Source organism: Labrus bergylta, chromosome 16, assembly GCF_963930695.1.
Source record: "Labrus bergylta chromosome 16, fLabBer1.1, whole genome shotgun sequence".
Classification (NCBI taxonomy): Eukaryota; Metazoa; Chordata; class Actinopteri; order Labriformes; family Labridae; genus Labrus; species Labrus bergylta.
In genome coordinates, this window is record NC_089210.1 from 22,538,866 (window position 1) to 22,556,070 (window position 17,205).

Genomic DNA, 17,205 nt, shown 5'->3' on the forward strand with positions numbered 1-17,205 from the left:
GACATTGCCCTGAGAGTATTTGAATAATATGAAACTGCCACACACTGAACAAAGGCTATTTTTGACTATGTCTACAGTTTGCACAGGAGACAGTCGATTACAGACAAATCCAAGTTATTTTCTTAACTCCAGTTCTCAGCCGCAGACAGTATTACTCCCCATCCTCTCTTAGCTGTTCATTTCATGCTCCTCGCCACTTTTAATCTCAAATTTCATCCAATAAATTTCAAGTCTTTCCCAATCTACTTCTCAAATAAAACTCTGTGTCTTGCTGCGGGAGGCAGTGTCTCTATAACAACGGTAACATTACACTAAGAATTACTGGTTGCTTATTGAAAATAATTATAGACTATGACGGCACAGGCATATTGAGTAGGGTTTAATTTCTATTATTGCTTTCAATGATGGTTAAATGCACAAACCAATTACTTTTCCCTTGCCATTGCTGGTCACTTTGTGTTTAACCAAGAAAATGTTTGATAAAGGCTGGAGTTTCTATGGAAACAGGGACTGCATCCAATTGAGGGTGTATCAGGCCCCTGCACGGGCTGAGGTCACCCAGCTATGACATAATTAGATTATACATACCTGCAATATAAAATGCAGCAAGAATTAGGTGCACCGGTGAACACAGATAAAATAAGCAGAAATGTATTTTCTTTATTCGACACAGCATGTGTAAAGTTATAGAAGAGTGACAGGTACAGAAAAGACATTATTTCTGAACTGATGCGTTTCAAATGTGTGTAATTAGAAAAAAATAGACTTAGAAAAAGCAATTGTATTCTTCCAAAAGGCCAATGTAGAGTGGTAGTGGTAATGTTGAACCACTTCTTAATGGTGATGATGAGAATTGCATGAGCAGTGATGTGCAGATCAATAGGGAGCCTGAAAGGAACAAACGGCACTGGTAGCATACTCTGCTCCTTTATGACTCACTTCAAAGGACCAGCAATAAAGAGGCATTATTCAGCCAGGAGAGAAGTCCATTCACTCACAATAGGAAATCCTAAATGTGTCTGAAGTGTCTTAGTCATTAGGTAATTTTCTCAACAGCAGCTTTGTCAGATGGTTTGCCGAGCTTTATAACCTATCTCTGCTCGGCCACACTAACATTGACGTATTGATACGAGTAGCCTATATGTGTCTGTGTGTGTGTGTCTGTGTCTGCATGCGTGTGTGTGTGTGGCTAACAAGGATTTCCTGTTGTGCTCCATTACACAGAATAATAAATCAATAACGTCATTTATCCTACTCCAACAGCATTTTCACTTGTTTTTTCACATTTGCTGACACATATTGAGGTTTACGCAGGCTTTCTCTTGTTTAAGATAATTAAACCAAAACTGCAGCAATTAAATATGCACTTCCTAGCTATTATATTCTACTGCTCACCCTGCAAATGTTAAAGTATGTTTGGCACAATATCACAAATGTATACTTTTAAACCTTGTTTTACATGAAATGTTACCTATAGTGTTAAATTAAACATATATTGCTTGTAATGCTAAAATTTTGGCAATGAATCCCAATAATGTTGCCTGATGGGCTTTATAGATGCTGCCACGATTCACAAATGCTGCAGTGTCAAATCGATCACATTTACATCTAATAAATCACAATAATTGTATTATTTCCATTGCCATTGATGTGCCAACATGAGTTATTTATTTCATCTCGTGTTGCTTTTTGCAAAATAAACTCACCTGAAGATAAAGAGGCAATAGCCTAACATTAAATAATCAGAAGGGTTTAATTTTTCCACATAAAAAATGTTTTTGACGTGACACTCTCCCGAGCTGACTTTGCGCCTGTCCCTTTAAATTGGGTACCTTTAAACGGCGTTTTCTCCTCCACTACATTTCCCACAATCTACCGGAAGTAGGAGGGATTCTCTTCTTTCGTCATAATCAGGTCAACCAATCATAAACATTCAATGACGAGCGCGTACTTCGAAATCGCATCACGTTGTCCAATGATCTTCCAAAATTGTAATGTTTTCAAAATCCGACCAATTGTCACGGCTCTTGATTGTGCTGGCCAATCGGAGGGCTACTCTAGGGTAGATGGGCGGCACCCACACCGGCCAATCAGATTGTAAGAAGAGTTTAAACGGTGGGCGCGGGCGGTCCTAGAGTGGCTTTGGGGCGTGTCCTACAAAGTGAGGACGCGTGCTTGAATTTGAATTCAGGAAAGGGCTAACAACTTGTTAAGATATTAGTCTCATCTACCACAGCACAACAGAGGCAGTGAGCTTTTCTGCAACACTGCACTGCTGATTTTTCGCTGTAATAGTCTTTATTTTGTTTGTGTTACATATTAGTGTGTATTACCGCAACGTTTAAACATCTGATTAGTGAAGCTAAAGGCTGTTCCAGGAGATATCACTTCACTTGCCATGAAAGCGGGCGGTAAGTAATTTACCTTCATTTAAACGTCGTCCTGTTGAAAGAGGTATAGCACATTATTAATGTAGGACGTGTGTTTGTGAAAATGTGTTTAATTATAATAATATGTCAAGAGTCTTATCGGCAGGTATCGAGCTAGCTCCGAGTCGACACTTAACGTAAACCGGGGTAGCCATGGATACTTCCTGTGGTAAACCGTGTTTTAAAAGTGCTTGATAATGACAATATTTGTGTTAAACGGGTCCGTGCTCTAGTTTACGTTGATTTTTACTCTTCAATATAATCTTAAACTTCACGAAACTTGATGGTTACTTTACATTAGTCGCATTTGAATCTCGGGAGGGAAATTTGGGCGCTCACTTGGTTTGTGTTCCCAGAGTCAGGTTCTCAGTGCACATTGGTTGCAGCTACTAAGGCTTAATGGGATGGAAATGTGAGCTTTTCAAATACTTTTAAGGGTTTTCCAACTTCTATGAATTAAAACGTTTTTGGATTTAACCAGGGGGTTTGACTAGACCACCCGGAGATGCCTTACGTTAGGCGTTTTGAATGTGGAGCCATAACCTTCATCTTGCTGTGCCTGAGCAGCTAACAGCATAAGCAGACCCTGGCCTTGCTTTAAATGAAGTGCAAATATTGGTTTGACATTAATGTGAGAATGAGTTTGTGAGCTCAGCACTAAAATGTGAAATGCTTTTGAGTCATTTTGTGTTTGAGTGTGCAGCGAGAGTGTTTGTGCTGAGGATGAGAATCATTCTGAAGAGTGGCAGACAACATATGTTAACAAATATGGATTTTCCTTCTCTTTCAGTAGTCCACTGCCGTTGTTCAAAATGTTACTCCATCCCAGCACGGAAACGGGTTCGTAAGCGAACTCCAGCCCTAACCTTGCTGTCTCTACCTGAGGAGGTCCTCCTCTGTGTGCTCCAGTGCCTCTCTGCAGAGGACCTGCTGTCTGTCAGAGCCGTGAGTAAACTTACTGTACACACTGTAACACCTACATTACCTCTAGCATTCATGTGCCATCCCATCCCAGATCTGCTCTATCTCAGTCTTATTTGTTGAGGGACTAATGATCGTGATGTGTTTTACAGGTTCACTCCCAGCTGCGGGACATTGTCGACAACCACTCCAGTGTATGGGCCAGGGTCAGTTTCAGGGATACTTGGCCATCCCCCAAAACCTTGTGGCTCTTTGAAAGGTACACAGTCAAAAAAACTGTCTTGCTGATGTTTTCTTTTCTTCTCTGAGTTTTTACCTAAAATATGTCTCTCCCTTTTCAGAGCTGCTGAGAAAGGGAATTTTGAAGCTGCTGTGAAACTAGGGATTGCTTATTTGTACAATGAAGGACGTAAGTAAATCAACAATTCATTTAGATAAGACCTCCCAGTTAAATGATTTCTCCCTATAATATAATGGAAATTAAGTTCTTGTCGACTGACTGATTAAATTAAGTCAGGGGGGAAATATGAACCCTCCTTGAGGATTTCTACATTTCATTAAAGGCTCCCATCTATGCTTTGTTTCTCTCATCCAGCATTGCTGAGCGATGAAGGGCGAGCGGATGTATGCGGTCGTAAGGCATCCCACTTTTTCAGCCTCGCGGAGAGCCTCCACTCTCCCTTGACAGATCCTTTCATCTGGGTGTTCATCCGTCCACCGTGGTCGCCCACCGGCAGCTGTTGCAAAGCCGTGGTGTTTGACCGTCTTAAGGCTGAGTGTGACAGCAATGTGGTAGGTGTCACACTTAGAACTGAGCTTTTCTCTTTTTATTAAGCATGAAAATGTGTGGCCTGCTATAAGAATATCATTAGTTTGAACAGTTGGCTGACAGGTTTAGTTGCAGGCTGCGTTTTGGTGGTTTTTCCAAATTAAGCTATATATGTAAAGAAGGATGATCTCCTCTAATGCTCTTTAGGAAAACATGAAAACATAAAAATTGTATTATTACACAGAAACAGAGAAAAAAAATGCAGTTTTTACAACAAAGATGTTTCTTAAATATAAGTATCCCTGTGTTTATTTGTTTCTTTCTTTCACAGGAGAAGAGAGGACCGCTGTTGCACTGTTTGGCCAGAGTTTTGCAGCTATTTGAGGTGAGTGTGAAAGTGAGACTTAAATCTATGGGTGTGGTTCACCAAGTTTCTATTTGCCCCAATCAAAGTGTATAGCTCTGTGCTGCTGTAACAGGGGCTTCTCTAGTAACACAAGTGAGACAACTGTTTCCTCCTTTCTGGTCATTTCACACTGCTTTAAGAGTCCTTATTTGTGTTTCCTATCACAACACAGTCATGTATGTGTTCATGAGACTGAGTGATTGACTGACTTGTTACTGTCTAGGAACAGAACATTGTGTTTGTGTGTTTATGGAGACCTTTTTTTCACTGATGGACCCGTATCGTCTTTTCCAGGGGGATGAAAGACGCTCAGATGCCATATCTATGCTCAAAGAGTCTTCACAGGCCGGCTGTCTGCAGAGCTCATACATGTTGTGGGAGCACAACCGGAAAGCAGCTGTGAGTCTGAGCCTCTCGTTCAGTTTCTGATTAGTCTTCCATTATGTTGAATTTAATGATCACTAAAAAAATCCATCAATCAGAAAACACTGGCTGTATTTGTTTATAGAGTGGTACATGCAACAACATTACATCTGAATGTATTAGATATTGTTCTAAAACCATGTTGTGAGTTTGTTATTTCCAAATGTGATTTCAAAATAACTTTTCATATTGGTTTCAGATGGCAGATCCAGGCAGGTACCTCCAGTGTGTGCGAACCCTCAGGGATTATGCTGGCAAAGGATGCTGGGAGGCACAGGTGTGTGGGATTGAAGGCGTATAATTACTATCAAATGGATGCCGCAAACCAGTTTTGATGTGTCCCTGTGCATTTCCAGGCCTCTAATGGCCTGTTGTCAGCCTGCAGATTGATACGCCCCCTTCTGCGGTTCAGAGAAATGATACAAAAGAGAGTGATTCTGCTCTGACAGCTTTGCATCTCTCATGTCATTTGTTTCATTTTCTATTTTTGATTTCCCGCTCCTCCATCTGTCCACAGCTGGAGATTCTTTTTATTGAAGCACCCAGGCAGTGTCAAGGGGGCCTGACAGTTGTTGACTTACAGAAAGTTTTTTTGTCTTGTTGCTTCTTTATAGCTTGGCCATTGTTCTGTAGTGATTTGCAAAACGTATGACTCATGTGAATCCAACGCCCTGTAATTACAGCAGCAAACTACAAATGTATTCTTTATTGGATCCATTGTTATGTCAAATCATGAAGCTGTTATGTTGACGGTATTTTAAGCCTATTTGGAACATTTTAGTTATCACATTTTTTCCCCCTGCAGGTCTCTTTGGCCAAAGTGTGCAGCAGTGGGAACCCGCTTGGTTTAGAATCCAAAGCCTGCTCGGACTTAGTGGCTCAACTCTTCAGCTGTAACCCGGCATCAGGACACTGCACACAAGGCATCCTCAAACGTGGCATCAAGGACACGATGAGGTACGCAGACTATCCACGATGACTTTACCGGCATTATTACTGTCTGCTGGTGAATAACATCCTTCAAGACAATCAAATGACCCTTCTTTAGTCATGGTGATCACTCACATTGTTTGGACCAGCTTGGCTTTCTTTAATAACATCACTAAAATGTAGATGACCGTTTGCCAGTCACAAAATTAGCATGGAATAAAGCTCAAACACTTTTTCTCGGGTTATATCATTTTGCCTTTAGGCAGAATTCAAACAAGGATTCAGGAATGATGATGGGGTTTTAAGGTCAGATATGTTAGGTAGATTAGGGTTCTAAGGAAAGGAGATTCACAACTTTTCCTCAAAAATAAGAAGATTCATCAACTATCCCCTTTTACTTTGTATGATATTCAGTTTCTTCCCTGCCTCTTCAGGTACATCCTGGTGGACTGGCTCGTGGAGGTGACCACCATGAAGGACTTCTCCAGCCTGACACTGCATGTGACCGTAGGTTGTGTGGACCGCTACTTGGCTCTGCGCTCTGTCCCCAAGGCTCGTCTCCAGTTACTGGGAATCGCCTGCATGGTAGTTTGTACACGGTAAGAATGCAAACATGCCAGCCCTCTGAAAGCTATCTTTTTTTAACATTGAGGTCATTGATTGGTTCTTTTATTTTTTTTCCCAGCTATATCAGTAAAGAAATCCTGACCATACGTGAAGCCGTCTGGCTCACAGACAACACGTACAAATATGAAGACCTGGTCCGAATGATGGGAGAGGTTGTCGCTGTGCTGGAGGGCAAGATCAGGGTGAGTACAACAAACCTCTCGGTGAATGTAGAAGGTCTAACACTCAATCCTTGTAGGAATTAAAGTACTCATTCAGCAGTCTTTTCCATTAGAGTCCCACTCTGCTGGACTATGGGGAGGTGCTGCTGTCTCTGCTCCCTCTGGAGAGGAGGACCACTCACCTGTTCAGCTACATCTGTGAGCTGTCACTTCTCTACTCGGCTCTCTCCTCGCCACCGCCTGCCAAGCTGGCCTGTGCTGCACTGCTCCTTACACGAGCTCTACATCACTATGGTAATAACACTCACCGACACCCACACGTTGCAGTTACTCTTGTAAACAATCCAAAGATTTACAGTTGGCGCCGATTGTTAAGTCTATGTCCACGTTCATTTATGTCTCCCTGCAGCTCCGCTTTGGCCCAGCCAGTTAGTCGACTACACCGGCTTCTCCAAGCAGGACCTTGTCTCCCTGGCTGTGCTGCTCTTTGTCAAGTGGTAAGCTTCTCAAAGAGCATGTTATCACTGAACTGCTCATCTCCTCTTCACTTTGTCTTTGAAATCACTCTCAGAAACCTGGGACAACAGAGCACAATCAAACCTTTCTCTTCCTTTAGAGGGAATAGATTACATGGGTTATCGTGACCTTGTAAGAGGTGGACCACTTGAAAGGCACATTTCAATTAGGTCCTATAAACACTTCATCTTTTGTGACAGGAGAACTGCAGGGTAGGCCTCTCCTGATGAGTGTAATCATTTCAAAAAATAGGTTTTTGAAGTGCTCTCATTTTTAAGGAAAAGTTCTGCACTTATCCTCCTTTTGAATATGTGCGATTATGTGGTCACTTCACTCCTGCAGCTACACATTTGATTGAAAAGGGTTCTGATTTGCACATTATGTTTCTTAATAGTGGTCGTTCCATCAGTCAGATCTCAACGTTATCCAATTCTTACATTTGTTCAGTTTCTAAAGGACGGATGAGAGTTCAGCACAAAGAAATCAAGTGCATTTTCTCCAAAGTAGTGAGAGAGCAGACCTACCTCTGTAAACCATGGAGTGGATGACTTGTATTCTTTACTCCTGTTGTAAATTAAATATACATGAGCTGCACTTTCACGACACAGCTTCTGAAGTGAGGCTTTGCACTAAAGTGGTTATTACTGTTAAACTCCTGCAGATCAAAAGTTTGATCTATTATTACCCAAACCATCGATATAAACGCCCATCGCTTCTGTTGCCAAGGCCAGTTGTTATGCACTCTCTGTATTTAAGATTGACTTCTATATATTGTCTCCTTCTCTCACACAATGGAAGGACATGTCTGTTCAGCTTAGACGATAATTAAACGACAAAACCAGTGCTGCACTGAGTACACCAAATGTTGTGAGCATGGTGTAAGTTGTTGTCTTTGATTGTTTGTACAAAGTTTACTCCGAGTCTCTCATTAAAGGGAAATGAAAACTATCTAGTGTTGAAAAAGATAAAGGAAGTGGGTTTTTATCACTGAAAGGTTCATGTAATATAATGATCGGTTTCTGTTCCGTTTTTCTGAACTTTTTTAAATTTCTCGTGACCCCCCTCTGATTCAATTGTGACCGCAGTGTAGTGTCCCCGCCCCCAAGCAGGAAACCATGAGGTTATGACATGTGATAGTCCAAAGTGTTTAGTGTCTCCTTGTTTAAAGGCCCCTGAATATATTCTTCATTCTCTGATACCTTGGCTCACAGCCTCTCTGTGCTTTCCTTTCAAAAGAGATGATGATGATGATGTTGTTGATTAGTGACGAGTCCGGGTCTTCCCAGCATGCTCAGCCACGATGTTTAGAAATACGATTATCTTTAATGTCTGTTGACCAAGGAATTGGACGAAATTTTAAAAGCAAACATGAAACCCCCAAGCGAGCTGCAGACACAAAAGACTGAAGGGTGCGTGCGTGCGTGCGTGCGTGTGTCACCAGCTGAGTCACGGAAACGTGCCTCAGGGTGAGTCACTTTGATAGGTGAGCATTGTATCGATAAACTGTAATTCTCAAATGGGCAAGTAACGAGATTTGTTCCAAGAGTTGATTTTAAAGATGGAGCCAGCACAGTGGATCAAACTCAACCATTCTTCTTGTCTCTGCTCCCCGTCCACCCCTCTCTACCCCCCCCTCTTTATCTGTGTGTCTTCTCCAGTTTCAGTCAAGATGTTCCTAAAGATTACAGGCATGTGTCTCTTACTGGAGTCAAACAGCGGTTTGAAGACGAGGCCTACCGGAGCATCAGCAAAGAAAGGGTACTTCATTTTAATTTTTCATTGTAGGTGGTGGGGGGGGGAATAAAGCCATCTGCTACACTGACATCGCTTTCAGGTTTATGATGTCATCTCCCTAATGGTTCTTTTATAACTCTGAAAACTAATATCTGATACTATTTCACATCTTGTGTAAGGTGATGGACTATAAAGAGTTGTGTCAGCTCTTGGAGATTCCTGAGGTGGAGCCTCAGATGGAGCCTCCCAGTCCCACTGGTCAGCCAGCAGACATCCACACCTTCCTCGCCTCTCCATCCAGCACCAGCAAGAGGTAAGCCATGCACCAACACACAACTGTGCCATCACAGCAAATACTGTGATATTAAAAACACATTTAATGACCAAAAAAATCAAGGATTTATGAAAGAAAATATTATTAGAATAAATAAATAATAGTGTGATGTGTAATCTATTCAACCTGCTGGAACCCGGGAAACCTTTGATTAGCTGAAATTGCTCTGTTTGTCATTATAATTTCCTGCTCTGAGCACTCATGTGCTTGCTGGCCTTATATTGCTCTCTAATGGCACTGCGCCAGTCTTACTGATACTCGCTGTTTCATGGATGTACCCAATACTCTCTTTAACTTTGCATAATCTCAGTTTGCCCTCTTATAGAATAATGGTTGAAGTGAAATCAGGGATGCAGCATTTGCATATACTAAAAGCAACATCATGAATACATAAATAAATACTTGACTAGTATTGATACATTTTATTGTCTTAGTGCTGTCCTACATATAATTAAAAAATACACAAAGTAAAGACTTTCACTTCAATGATTTCACTTAATTCACCTTTAATAGAAAGTGCTATTTCATAAAAATCTTACCAATTTAAATGTGTAATATATAAATGTTTACACTTAAATATCTAATTAATTAAAAATGACTAAACCTATGTTATCTATATGTTTTATTGTTGAGTACTTACATTACTTTAAATATTCCCAACAGCTATCAAATCCAGAAAAATCCTTAACTTCATAGTTGTAACACCCTTATGACAGATGCAACATGTCTATCGTTGCCTTGGAAACACTGGATGTTGCCTCTAACAACCCTGCGGGAACTGCTGCTAAGAGCTGCCGTACTGTTGCTGCTGTGATAAAAACGTCATGTAAATTATACCGGGATACATTATCTTGTGGGTAAACATATTCTCTTCCTCAGGTCGGTTTCTGACGTTCATCTTGACTACGCTCAACTCGTTCATTTTCATTATAAAAACACTCTTAAATGGACTTTACATGATAGCATTACTAGAACCTCAATCCAAAAAGAGGGTGGGGGTTTGAGACATGCAAATAATTCAGTTTTGAGAAAGGACTCACTTAGTGAAAGCTAAATAAGCTATGTATCTGTTCTGAGTCTCCTGTGCTCCTTTACTTGTGAACAGTCTTGTTCAGGAGGCGTTTGTTTGTGCCATCTGCTCCAGTGACTCACCGTAACACACTGATTGTCCATTTTCTCCGCAGGAAACGCGATGACGCCATGCAAGCCCACAGAGCCTGTTTCATGGCCACGCCCACTGCAGAGCTATCCAACCAGGAGGAGACGCTACTGGGCGACATCATGGACTGGAGCCTGGACACTTCCTGCTCCGGTTACGAGGGGGACCAGGAGGAGGAGAGCGAGGGGGAGAAAGACAGTGATGGTGAGTGTTAGCAGAGAATCCAGTCTGGTTCTAAGCAGAGTCTCGAAGCATTAACATGAACTAATCTATATATAGAGAGGAGAATAATGCACCAGTCTCTTTTCCAGTCGGACATAATGTGACTAGAGATGACTCAGCAGTTGTAATGTCCCGCATATTAAATGAGCACATACATTAAGGCCTTCATATTATGCAGGCTCACCGTCATGTACAGATGCAGATGGATGAGAGTAGCTGTACAGTTTGTTAGGTGCTGTCTCTAAACTTGTTGAAGATTATTCCATGTTTTAAACTATTACACATGTTTGTTTTTCAATAGCGTCTATGATCTCCATCAAACTGTCCCCACTGACGGAGGATGAAAAAATACTGGAGCACTGCAGAGCACTGTCCAGCGATGAAGACAGCTTCTGTGAAGCGGAAAAGGATGAAAGCAAAGACGGACAAGCTCCGAATCCAATGTCCTTCCCTGCAGATCTCCACACTTCAGGATACTCCTCCATCCAGAGCGTAAGCCCCTCGTCCACATGCTCCTCCTCCTCGCTCATGCCTTGCACATTCAAGACCTTAACCACGTCTTTGGGCGCAGCTTCTGCCAATGCCACACCAGGCTTCCGACTTTTGGTGCCCATGCAGAGGCCCCGCGGCACCTCGGGCAAACAAGTGAAGAGGAAGAACTCGGCAGCTCATAGCGGAGGCGAAGTGGAAAGAGAAGGGGACGAGTATTCTGCCAACGCAGGGTTTCTGAGCCTTTAGACGGAGCGTCTTCAGGCTGCTCACTGGCCACCTGCTCAGCTGTTGTCCTCCAGCACTTTGTTCTTGATGCTGTTCCTCACTCACATCAGTCTGCACTGAGCCCCTCATCGCCAAAAGATCAAGAGACTTTAAGCTTAAAAAAATGAAAAAGCAAGGGAAAATAAAGATGAAAGTTCCTCCCATAAATATAGACTCACAGCTCTGAAACCACTGGAACAAGGCCGGACTTTCCTCAGGACCCTGGTACAATCTCTGTTACTTCTGCCTTCTACAACAACCTATCTCTGATAGCAGTAGATAGTTGTTAAAGAAACTACAACTCATGGATAAAGTGTTCATTGTTAAGATCATATTTAAGCTAAAAACAACAACTGAAAAACATAGCTGTCGTGTTATTGCTTTGGTTATCAACTTCTCTGTAATGCACTGTCTGTACAAGAAGCTCTCTTGTATTTGGTGAATGTCATCAACTATTTGCTTCTGTCAACTAGTTGACAGAATATGATCTAAAGCCTGGAAAGATATGATTGTATTCAGTTCTCGTTCAGTTTTGTTCATAGTTCTACGTCTGTTTGCCAAAGGTACTGTGTAGGTGTTTGTGTCTTCAGGGGCATCTGCTGAAATAGAACCAGAGCTGTGAAATGAGTCTCTTAATCCTGTCTACAGTTTTATACATGCACAACAGTTGGAGTGTTGCTTTTTGATCAATTGTACTGAAAAGACCTCTCGCACACTAAACACTCCAGGAACAGTTGAAAGACTTTTAAAAGAGGTGGTAACGGTACTAAATGAAGAATGACTAGCTAGTCAAGTATCATAACAAACCTCATCTTTTCATCCATATGTTCGGTCCTGCACAGTCACTAAGTTGTGCTCTACTCACTTTTCCTCATATCTGATTTCGGTCTAGCACTTTTATCATCTGGAGGGCAATTCAATGACATTTAACAGCTTCATGCTTGAACAATCAATGTGAAAGTATTTTTTGGATTTGCTTTGTCTTCTTGGATTGAAAGGGAAGATCAGACACTAAAGGAAAAAAATCCTGAATGGGGTTTTGAGTTCAGGGCATTGAGTATACAATACATGAAATGACTGTGACTGACTAATCCCATTTTAAAACCGTTACACCAGTCTGGTTATCACCTGTGTGTTTTTACATGTGTACATAGTTGTAATATGTATAAATAGAGAGAGAACAACATGCCACTACTACTTGAAATAGGTTTTGCTTCATGCCAAAAAGGCAGTTTTCTATGTGAGATGTCTGTTTTTTCTAAAGTACAGTGTTTTCTCTATAGACCTGTTATGTGAATATGTAATTTTGTATTAAATAAAACAAGCCATCATGCTAGTTTACTTTCTGCGTTATTTTTGATGCCCTCATCACCACGTTTGATTTTTTTTCACTATAAAATTCTTTCCAAAGTAAAGTTTTTCTTGGAGTTAAATGAACACAACAACAGGAGTGTCAACATTTGATTTGCTAGAGATTTTTAGTGTTAAATAATATTTTTTTAATTTGGCAGATTTGGCCCTTTTTTTGCTAATAAACACAGTGGATTAAACCTCAGCAGTTCTTTCCATGGGAAAAAAAAAAAGCATTACACTTTTAATCCCACCATGAAGATCTCGACGCTTATGTTGTAGCCATCTCATGACAAATGAAAACTGTGTTGGAATAATACTGGGTAAAAATAAAATATGTAAAAATTACAATTAAAATGTTAAGTCCTTCCAGATACTAAAGCTAAAATGTGCAGACAGGGATGCAGATGTCAGGCATCAATAGTAACTATTTTATGTTTCACATAAAGTGAAGTTAACCTCTTATGACGAGTACTTCTTATCCTTTGACTGCCAGTAAAAAAGCTTTGGAAGAAGTTTTCTAAAGTGAGGATATAGTCCATGAGCTTCAAGTGTAAAACAGATGCTGGGTTACAAACTGGATATGCAGAGTGTAAAAGAAGAGGATGTTTGTAAAGCAGGCAGGATCTAATTAACAGACTATATTGAGTTGTATGATGGGAATCTTGTGATCCAGCCAATTTCATGCCTGTTAATATGGACTCTATAAAGTCTGTGTATCACAGCTGCATTGACTTTAAAATCACTCTTGTTTAAATATGTCTGCTAAAAACCCTGTAGCTAAATAAATAACAACAAAGAGTAGCATTCTACGGCATCAGTAGCTATTTTGTTATATAAAAAGTAATGCCTGAAATAATGTACCGGTAATAGAGCAATACAGATGTTAGAAACTTTTATTTAATTATGATAACTCCGAAATAAGGCTGCAGCTCCTTTTAAGGTATTGTATTTGTGAGAAGAAAAAAAAAGACAGGGTCTATAAAAATATATATATATAATGTAAATATATATATACAAAAAAATATATATTACAAGAAATGGTTAAAAGACTGAGACGACGCCCACTGTTTTAGGTCTGGTACGCCGTTATAACATGTAAATTATGGAGAAAAAAAACCCTTCTCTGTCAGACTGGAGCCTGACAAATTTAAAATAATGCTAGATAAATTACTTAAATTGCCAGTAAGACAGAAATGTAATTGAAAATAAAAATAAACATAAATTCACAAATATTGCATCTTTCATAGACCTCCTTAGTTCAACGCTACAATGTGAGTACTGTCGTTATTAATATTATACATTCGTTTCTTCTTTGTTTCTTTTCCCCTTCACTCAGTTTATAGGTTTTTTAGGCATTTATAACTTGTGTTATTGTTCATTTGAATGACTATTTTTTAGTTCAGGTTTGAACTGATTCCTATATCAAGAAATAAGAAAACATAGTGGAGGAAATAATGTAAATATAGGGATGAACAGCACAGCTTCTTGTTTCAGTCATCCGTTCTTTGCGTTTTCCTTTATTTTTATTTTCTTTATATTTTAGAAAATGTTGGTAAAATGCAACAAAAAAATGAGAAATAATAAGGGACGTCAGAGGTTTGTAGCACGTACTTTATATATATATTTTTATAAATAATAATTTTCTATTATGATTTTTGGGTGAGGAAACGCAAAAAAAAAGCCCAGCTGTTCAGATCACGTGACACCCTGCTTCCACTGAGGTCACGTGAGGTGTTTTGTTGACGGTTGTCGCTGCGTTTCGATGAATTCACGGCTTATCCTGCCGCTGCTGCTGCAAAGTCATCTTGTTAGAGGGAGGCAGCAAACTGGAGGTGGAAAACACTGAGCGGCTGCGGATAACCTGAGCTTCACTGATGCAAGCAGAGCCTTGACAGTGTCGGCGAAGAGAGAAAGAAGCCCCGGTGTGATGGTTTTGTTGTCGGTTTGATACAAAAGGAGGAATTGTTTTCACCTCCCAGGAAGAGGGACCCACAGCGTGTGAAGTTCATATGACGAAACCTGCCTTCTTCTGAGGTAATTTGAAACATTTATCTCATAAATCACCAGTGAGTTACACCGGTTGGGGCATTTTCTTGTTAATAGTGTGTCAATTGAAACAATATCGCAGAGTGAGCATGTTATATCTTTAGAATACCTAGCTTTCTCCCTCAGCTTCATCATTAGCATTCATCAGAATCCTTAGGGATTGACGGGCAGGTTGACTGTCCAATCAGAAGCTTCAAAATGCTGCGGCGGACCAATCAGAGAAGAGCAAGGCCGTTCTCAGCAATAAGGAAGAGGTCCACGTCTGTAATGGCTTTCATGTGTTTCTTGTTTGTTTTCCTTTATTTAGAACAAACTAGTAAAAGGAATAATCACTCTAGGTATGTATCACATGGTCTTATGTATTAAATTACACGGATAATACATCCGGATGACCCTTAATATGCCATGAAAGGAAAGTAGTTTCTCTAACATGAATGGCACCAGTGTGAAATTCAGACAGTCCCAGAATGACCTGTTTCAGTACATTTATGAACTCATGCGCTGTGAAAGGAATCTCCCATGAGGCAAAGCCTAGTGTGTCTTAAATATAGAAACATTTAAAGACACTCCAGGCTATATTGATCTTCATATTCATTGATCGCCCTGTTTGGACTGTACCAAATTGTTATCTGTAAATGTCACTGTCAATAAACTAAAGACAAATTAAGCTGTTAATGAAGTTTGTGAACTATAATGTCACCTATATAGACATTTGTGTTTCCCATTTCCTGCTTCTACACACAAAGAAATGAAATCCATTGACTGGTCCAACTGGTGGATCATGTGGATGTCATTGACCTGCTTTTTTATCTCTGGCTCATTTACCAGTTTTGTCCCCTTTCCAACCGAACTACTTGCGAGCTGGTATCGCCCTTGTTATACTTGTTTAAAACTTGCCCCCTCTTCTTATCTAATGTTTTTTTTTTCACAGTTTCCACTTTGTGCAGAGTTTATGATCACAAGTTAAACATGATGCTCAATATGATACAGCGCATGGATTAATTTCACTTCTCTTTTTTGTTTTCTTTTGGTAAATAGAAACAGAAATCAGAAACCTTAAGGGGGAGGGTCACAATGTTTTAATACAGCACAAAAAAAGGTCAAAGAGACCATCGTCATCATGTCAAAAAGTGAATACAGCAGGTCTATTGTGAAGTTGACTGTTAACCTCTTTTTTTTCTGTCTCCAGCCACTGTAGAGGGCTGACTGGACTGTGTTCTGTGTACTGATCAAAATGGCTATCATACGACAATTCAGACTACTGGTGTGGAAAAACTATCTTCAGCAGGTGAGTTGGAGCGAGGTTAATCTTCACCCAGCTAGTTTGAGTCCTTATTAGGTACTGATATTGTTTATAGCTGTGTTTAATCAAAAGTAGTTGTGTTTATAGAGCAGGTGCCTGCATGGCAGTGCGTGTTAAGTTATAGCTTTATGGGGCATCATAAATACAGAAAACTGACTAACATTTTATTTTCAGCGACTTGTGATGGTACCCAGCTACTTGGAAACGTATTGATCTGATTAATATACAGCAGGGCTGCACTGTTGTTGTGTCACAGGTTCCAGCTAGGTCAACACTTTGGCTGCTGTCGCATGCTTTCCCAGCCTTATATGGCTATCTGAAGGGGAAATAACTGTGTGTATCTTTTGTTGCTTTTTTTTTTTTTTTTTTTAAGTCATTGTCACACAAACATCATGAGCAGTAATCAATACTGTCACTTTCTTATTGTTAATCATTACAAAACAGACATGTACTTCCAAAGTGAAGGATGTTGGTATTTCTAACGTGTTAATCAGTGGCAATAATATTACAGAAGAAATACACATGTGTGTATATGAGTGTGTTATTTATGTCTTTATTTCAGAAAGAGATAGAGTTGGAAATCGAGGGGAGAGAGAGAGTGGGGAATGGCCTGTGGAAAAGGAGCCACAGGTCAGATTGAACCCGGACTGTCTGCTTCTAGGACTCTGTACATGGGGCATGCAAACTAACTGCTATTCCACCAGCGCTCCATCTATTTTATTTTAAATACAGCCACCCACGTAGAGCACGCACATCAGTACAGTATATATTTATGTATACACAAACTTAAACTGAGAATTTAAGCCAAAAAAAAACACTGAAATAGAAAGAAAATAAATACATAGCATACAAGAATATAAAGTGGAGTTAAGGTTATGAGCATACAAATAATAAAGATACACATGTAAAAAGATTTTTCTGCTATTGCAATAATTTAGGTATAACTTCTCTGACTTTTTTTCCTGCTTTTTTAAAAGTCGGTAAACATGTTAGCCTGGCTCAACACCTTATCATAACTCAAAACCTCCCAGACAGACGTGGCGTCCTACACCAACAGTTCACTTTAAGAGTTTGCACTGCTCTGCATGAAAAACAACATTATCAAGTTCAGCGTCT

The 17,205-nt window shown here is 40.2% G+C and overlaps 2 protein-coding genes across 3 annotated transcripts in view; both read left to right on the plus strand.

Moving 5' to 3' along the window:
* Positions 1–2,167: 2,167 nt before the first annotated feature.
* On the plus strand, positions 2,168–12,723 carry ccnf (cyclin F). Of its 2 annotated transcripts, none has more exons than XM_029279984.2 (17): positions 2,168–2,411; positions 3,223–3,374; positions 3,503–3,609; positions 3,692–3,759; positions 3,946–4,142; positions 4,451–4,504; positions 4,820–4,924; positions 5,148–5,225; positions 5,754–5,905; positions 6,313–6,477; positions 6,564–6,687; positions 6,780–6,960; positions 7,076–7,163; positions 8,841–8,940; positions 9,096–9,229; positions 10,435–10,613; positions 10,933–12,723. In XM_029279984.2, exons 1-17 carry the CDS (start codon positions 2,399–2,401, stop codon positions 11,367–11,369), a joined length of 2,334 nt encoding a protein of 777 aa, XP_029135817.1. In that variant the 5' UTR covers positions 2,168–2,398; the 3' UTR covers positions 11,370–12,723. The 2 variants fall into 2 exon arrangements, with proteins under 2 accessions (XP_029135817.1, XP_020502624.1); XM_020646968.3 differs by having other exon boundaries at positions 2,169–2,411; positions 3,220–3,374.
* A 1,780-nt stretch (positions 12,724–14,503) lies between these two features.
* abca3b (ATP-binding cassette, sub-family A (ABC1), member 3b) overlaps positions 14,504–17,205 on the plus strand; it is a 31,419-nt gene continuing 28,717 nt past the window's right edge. The window contains exons 1-2 of the mRNA XM_020647570.3: positions 14,504–14,774; positions 15,976–16,074. Of these exons, the coding sequence (XP_020503226.1) occupies positions 16,021–16,074 (54 nt within the window). The 5' untranslated portion in view covers positions 14,504–14,774; positions 15,976–16,020. The remainder of the gene's footprint in view (positions 14,775–15,975; positions 16,075–17,205) is intronic.

What these genes read in the sequence shown, in the direction of transcription:
- ccnf (XM_020646968.3), top strand. An exon ending in ACCTTGTGGCTCTTTGAAAG is followed by an intron (nt 3,610 to 3,691) that starts GTACACAGTCAA and finishes CTCCCTTTTCAG; the next exon opens with AGCTGCTGAGAAAGGGAATT. An exon ending in TGCATGGTAGTTTGTACACG is followed by an intron (nt 6,478 to 6,563) that starts GTAAGAATGCAA and finishes TTTTTTTCCCAG; the next exon opens with CTATATCAGTAAAGAAATCC.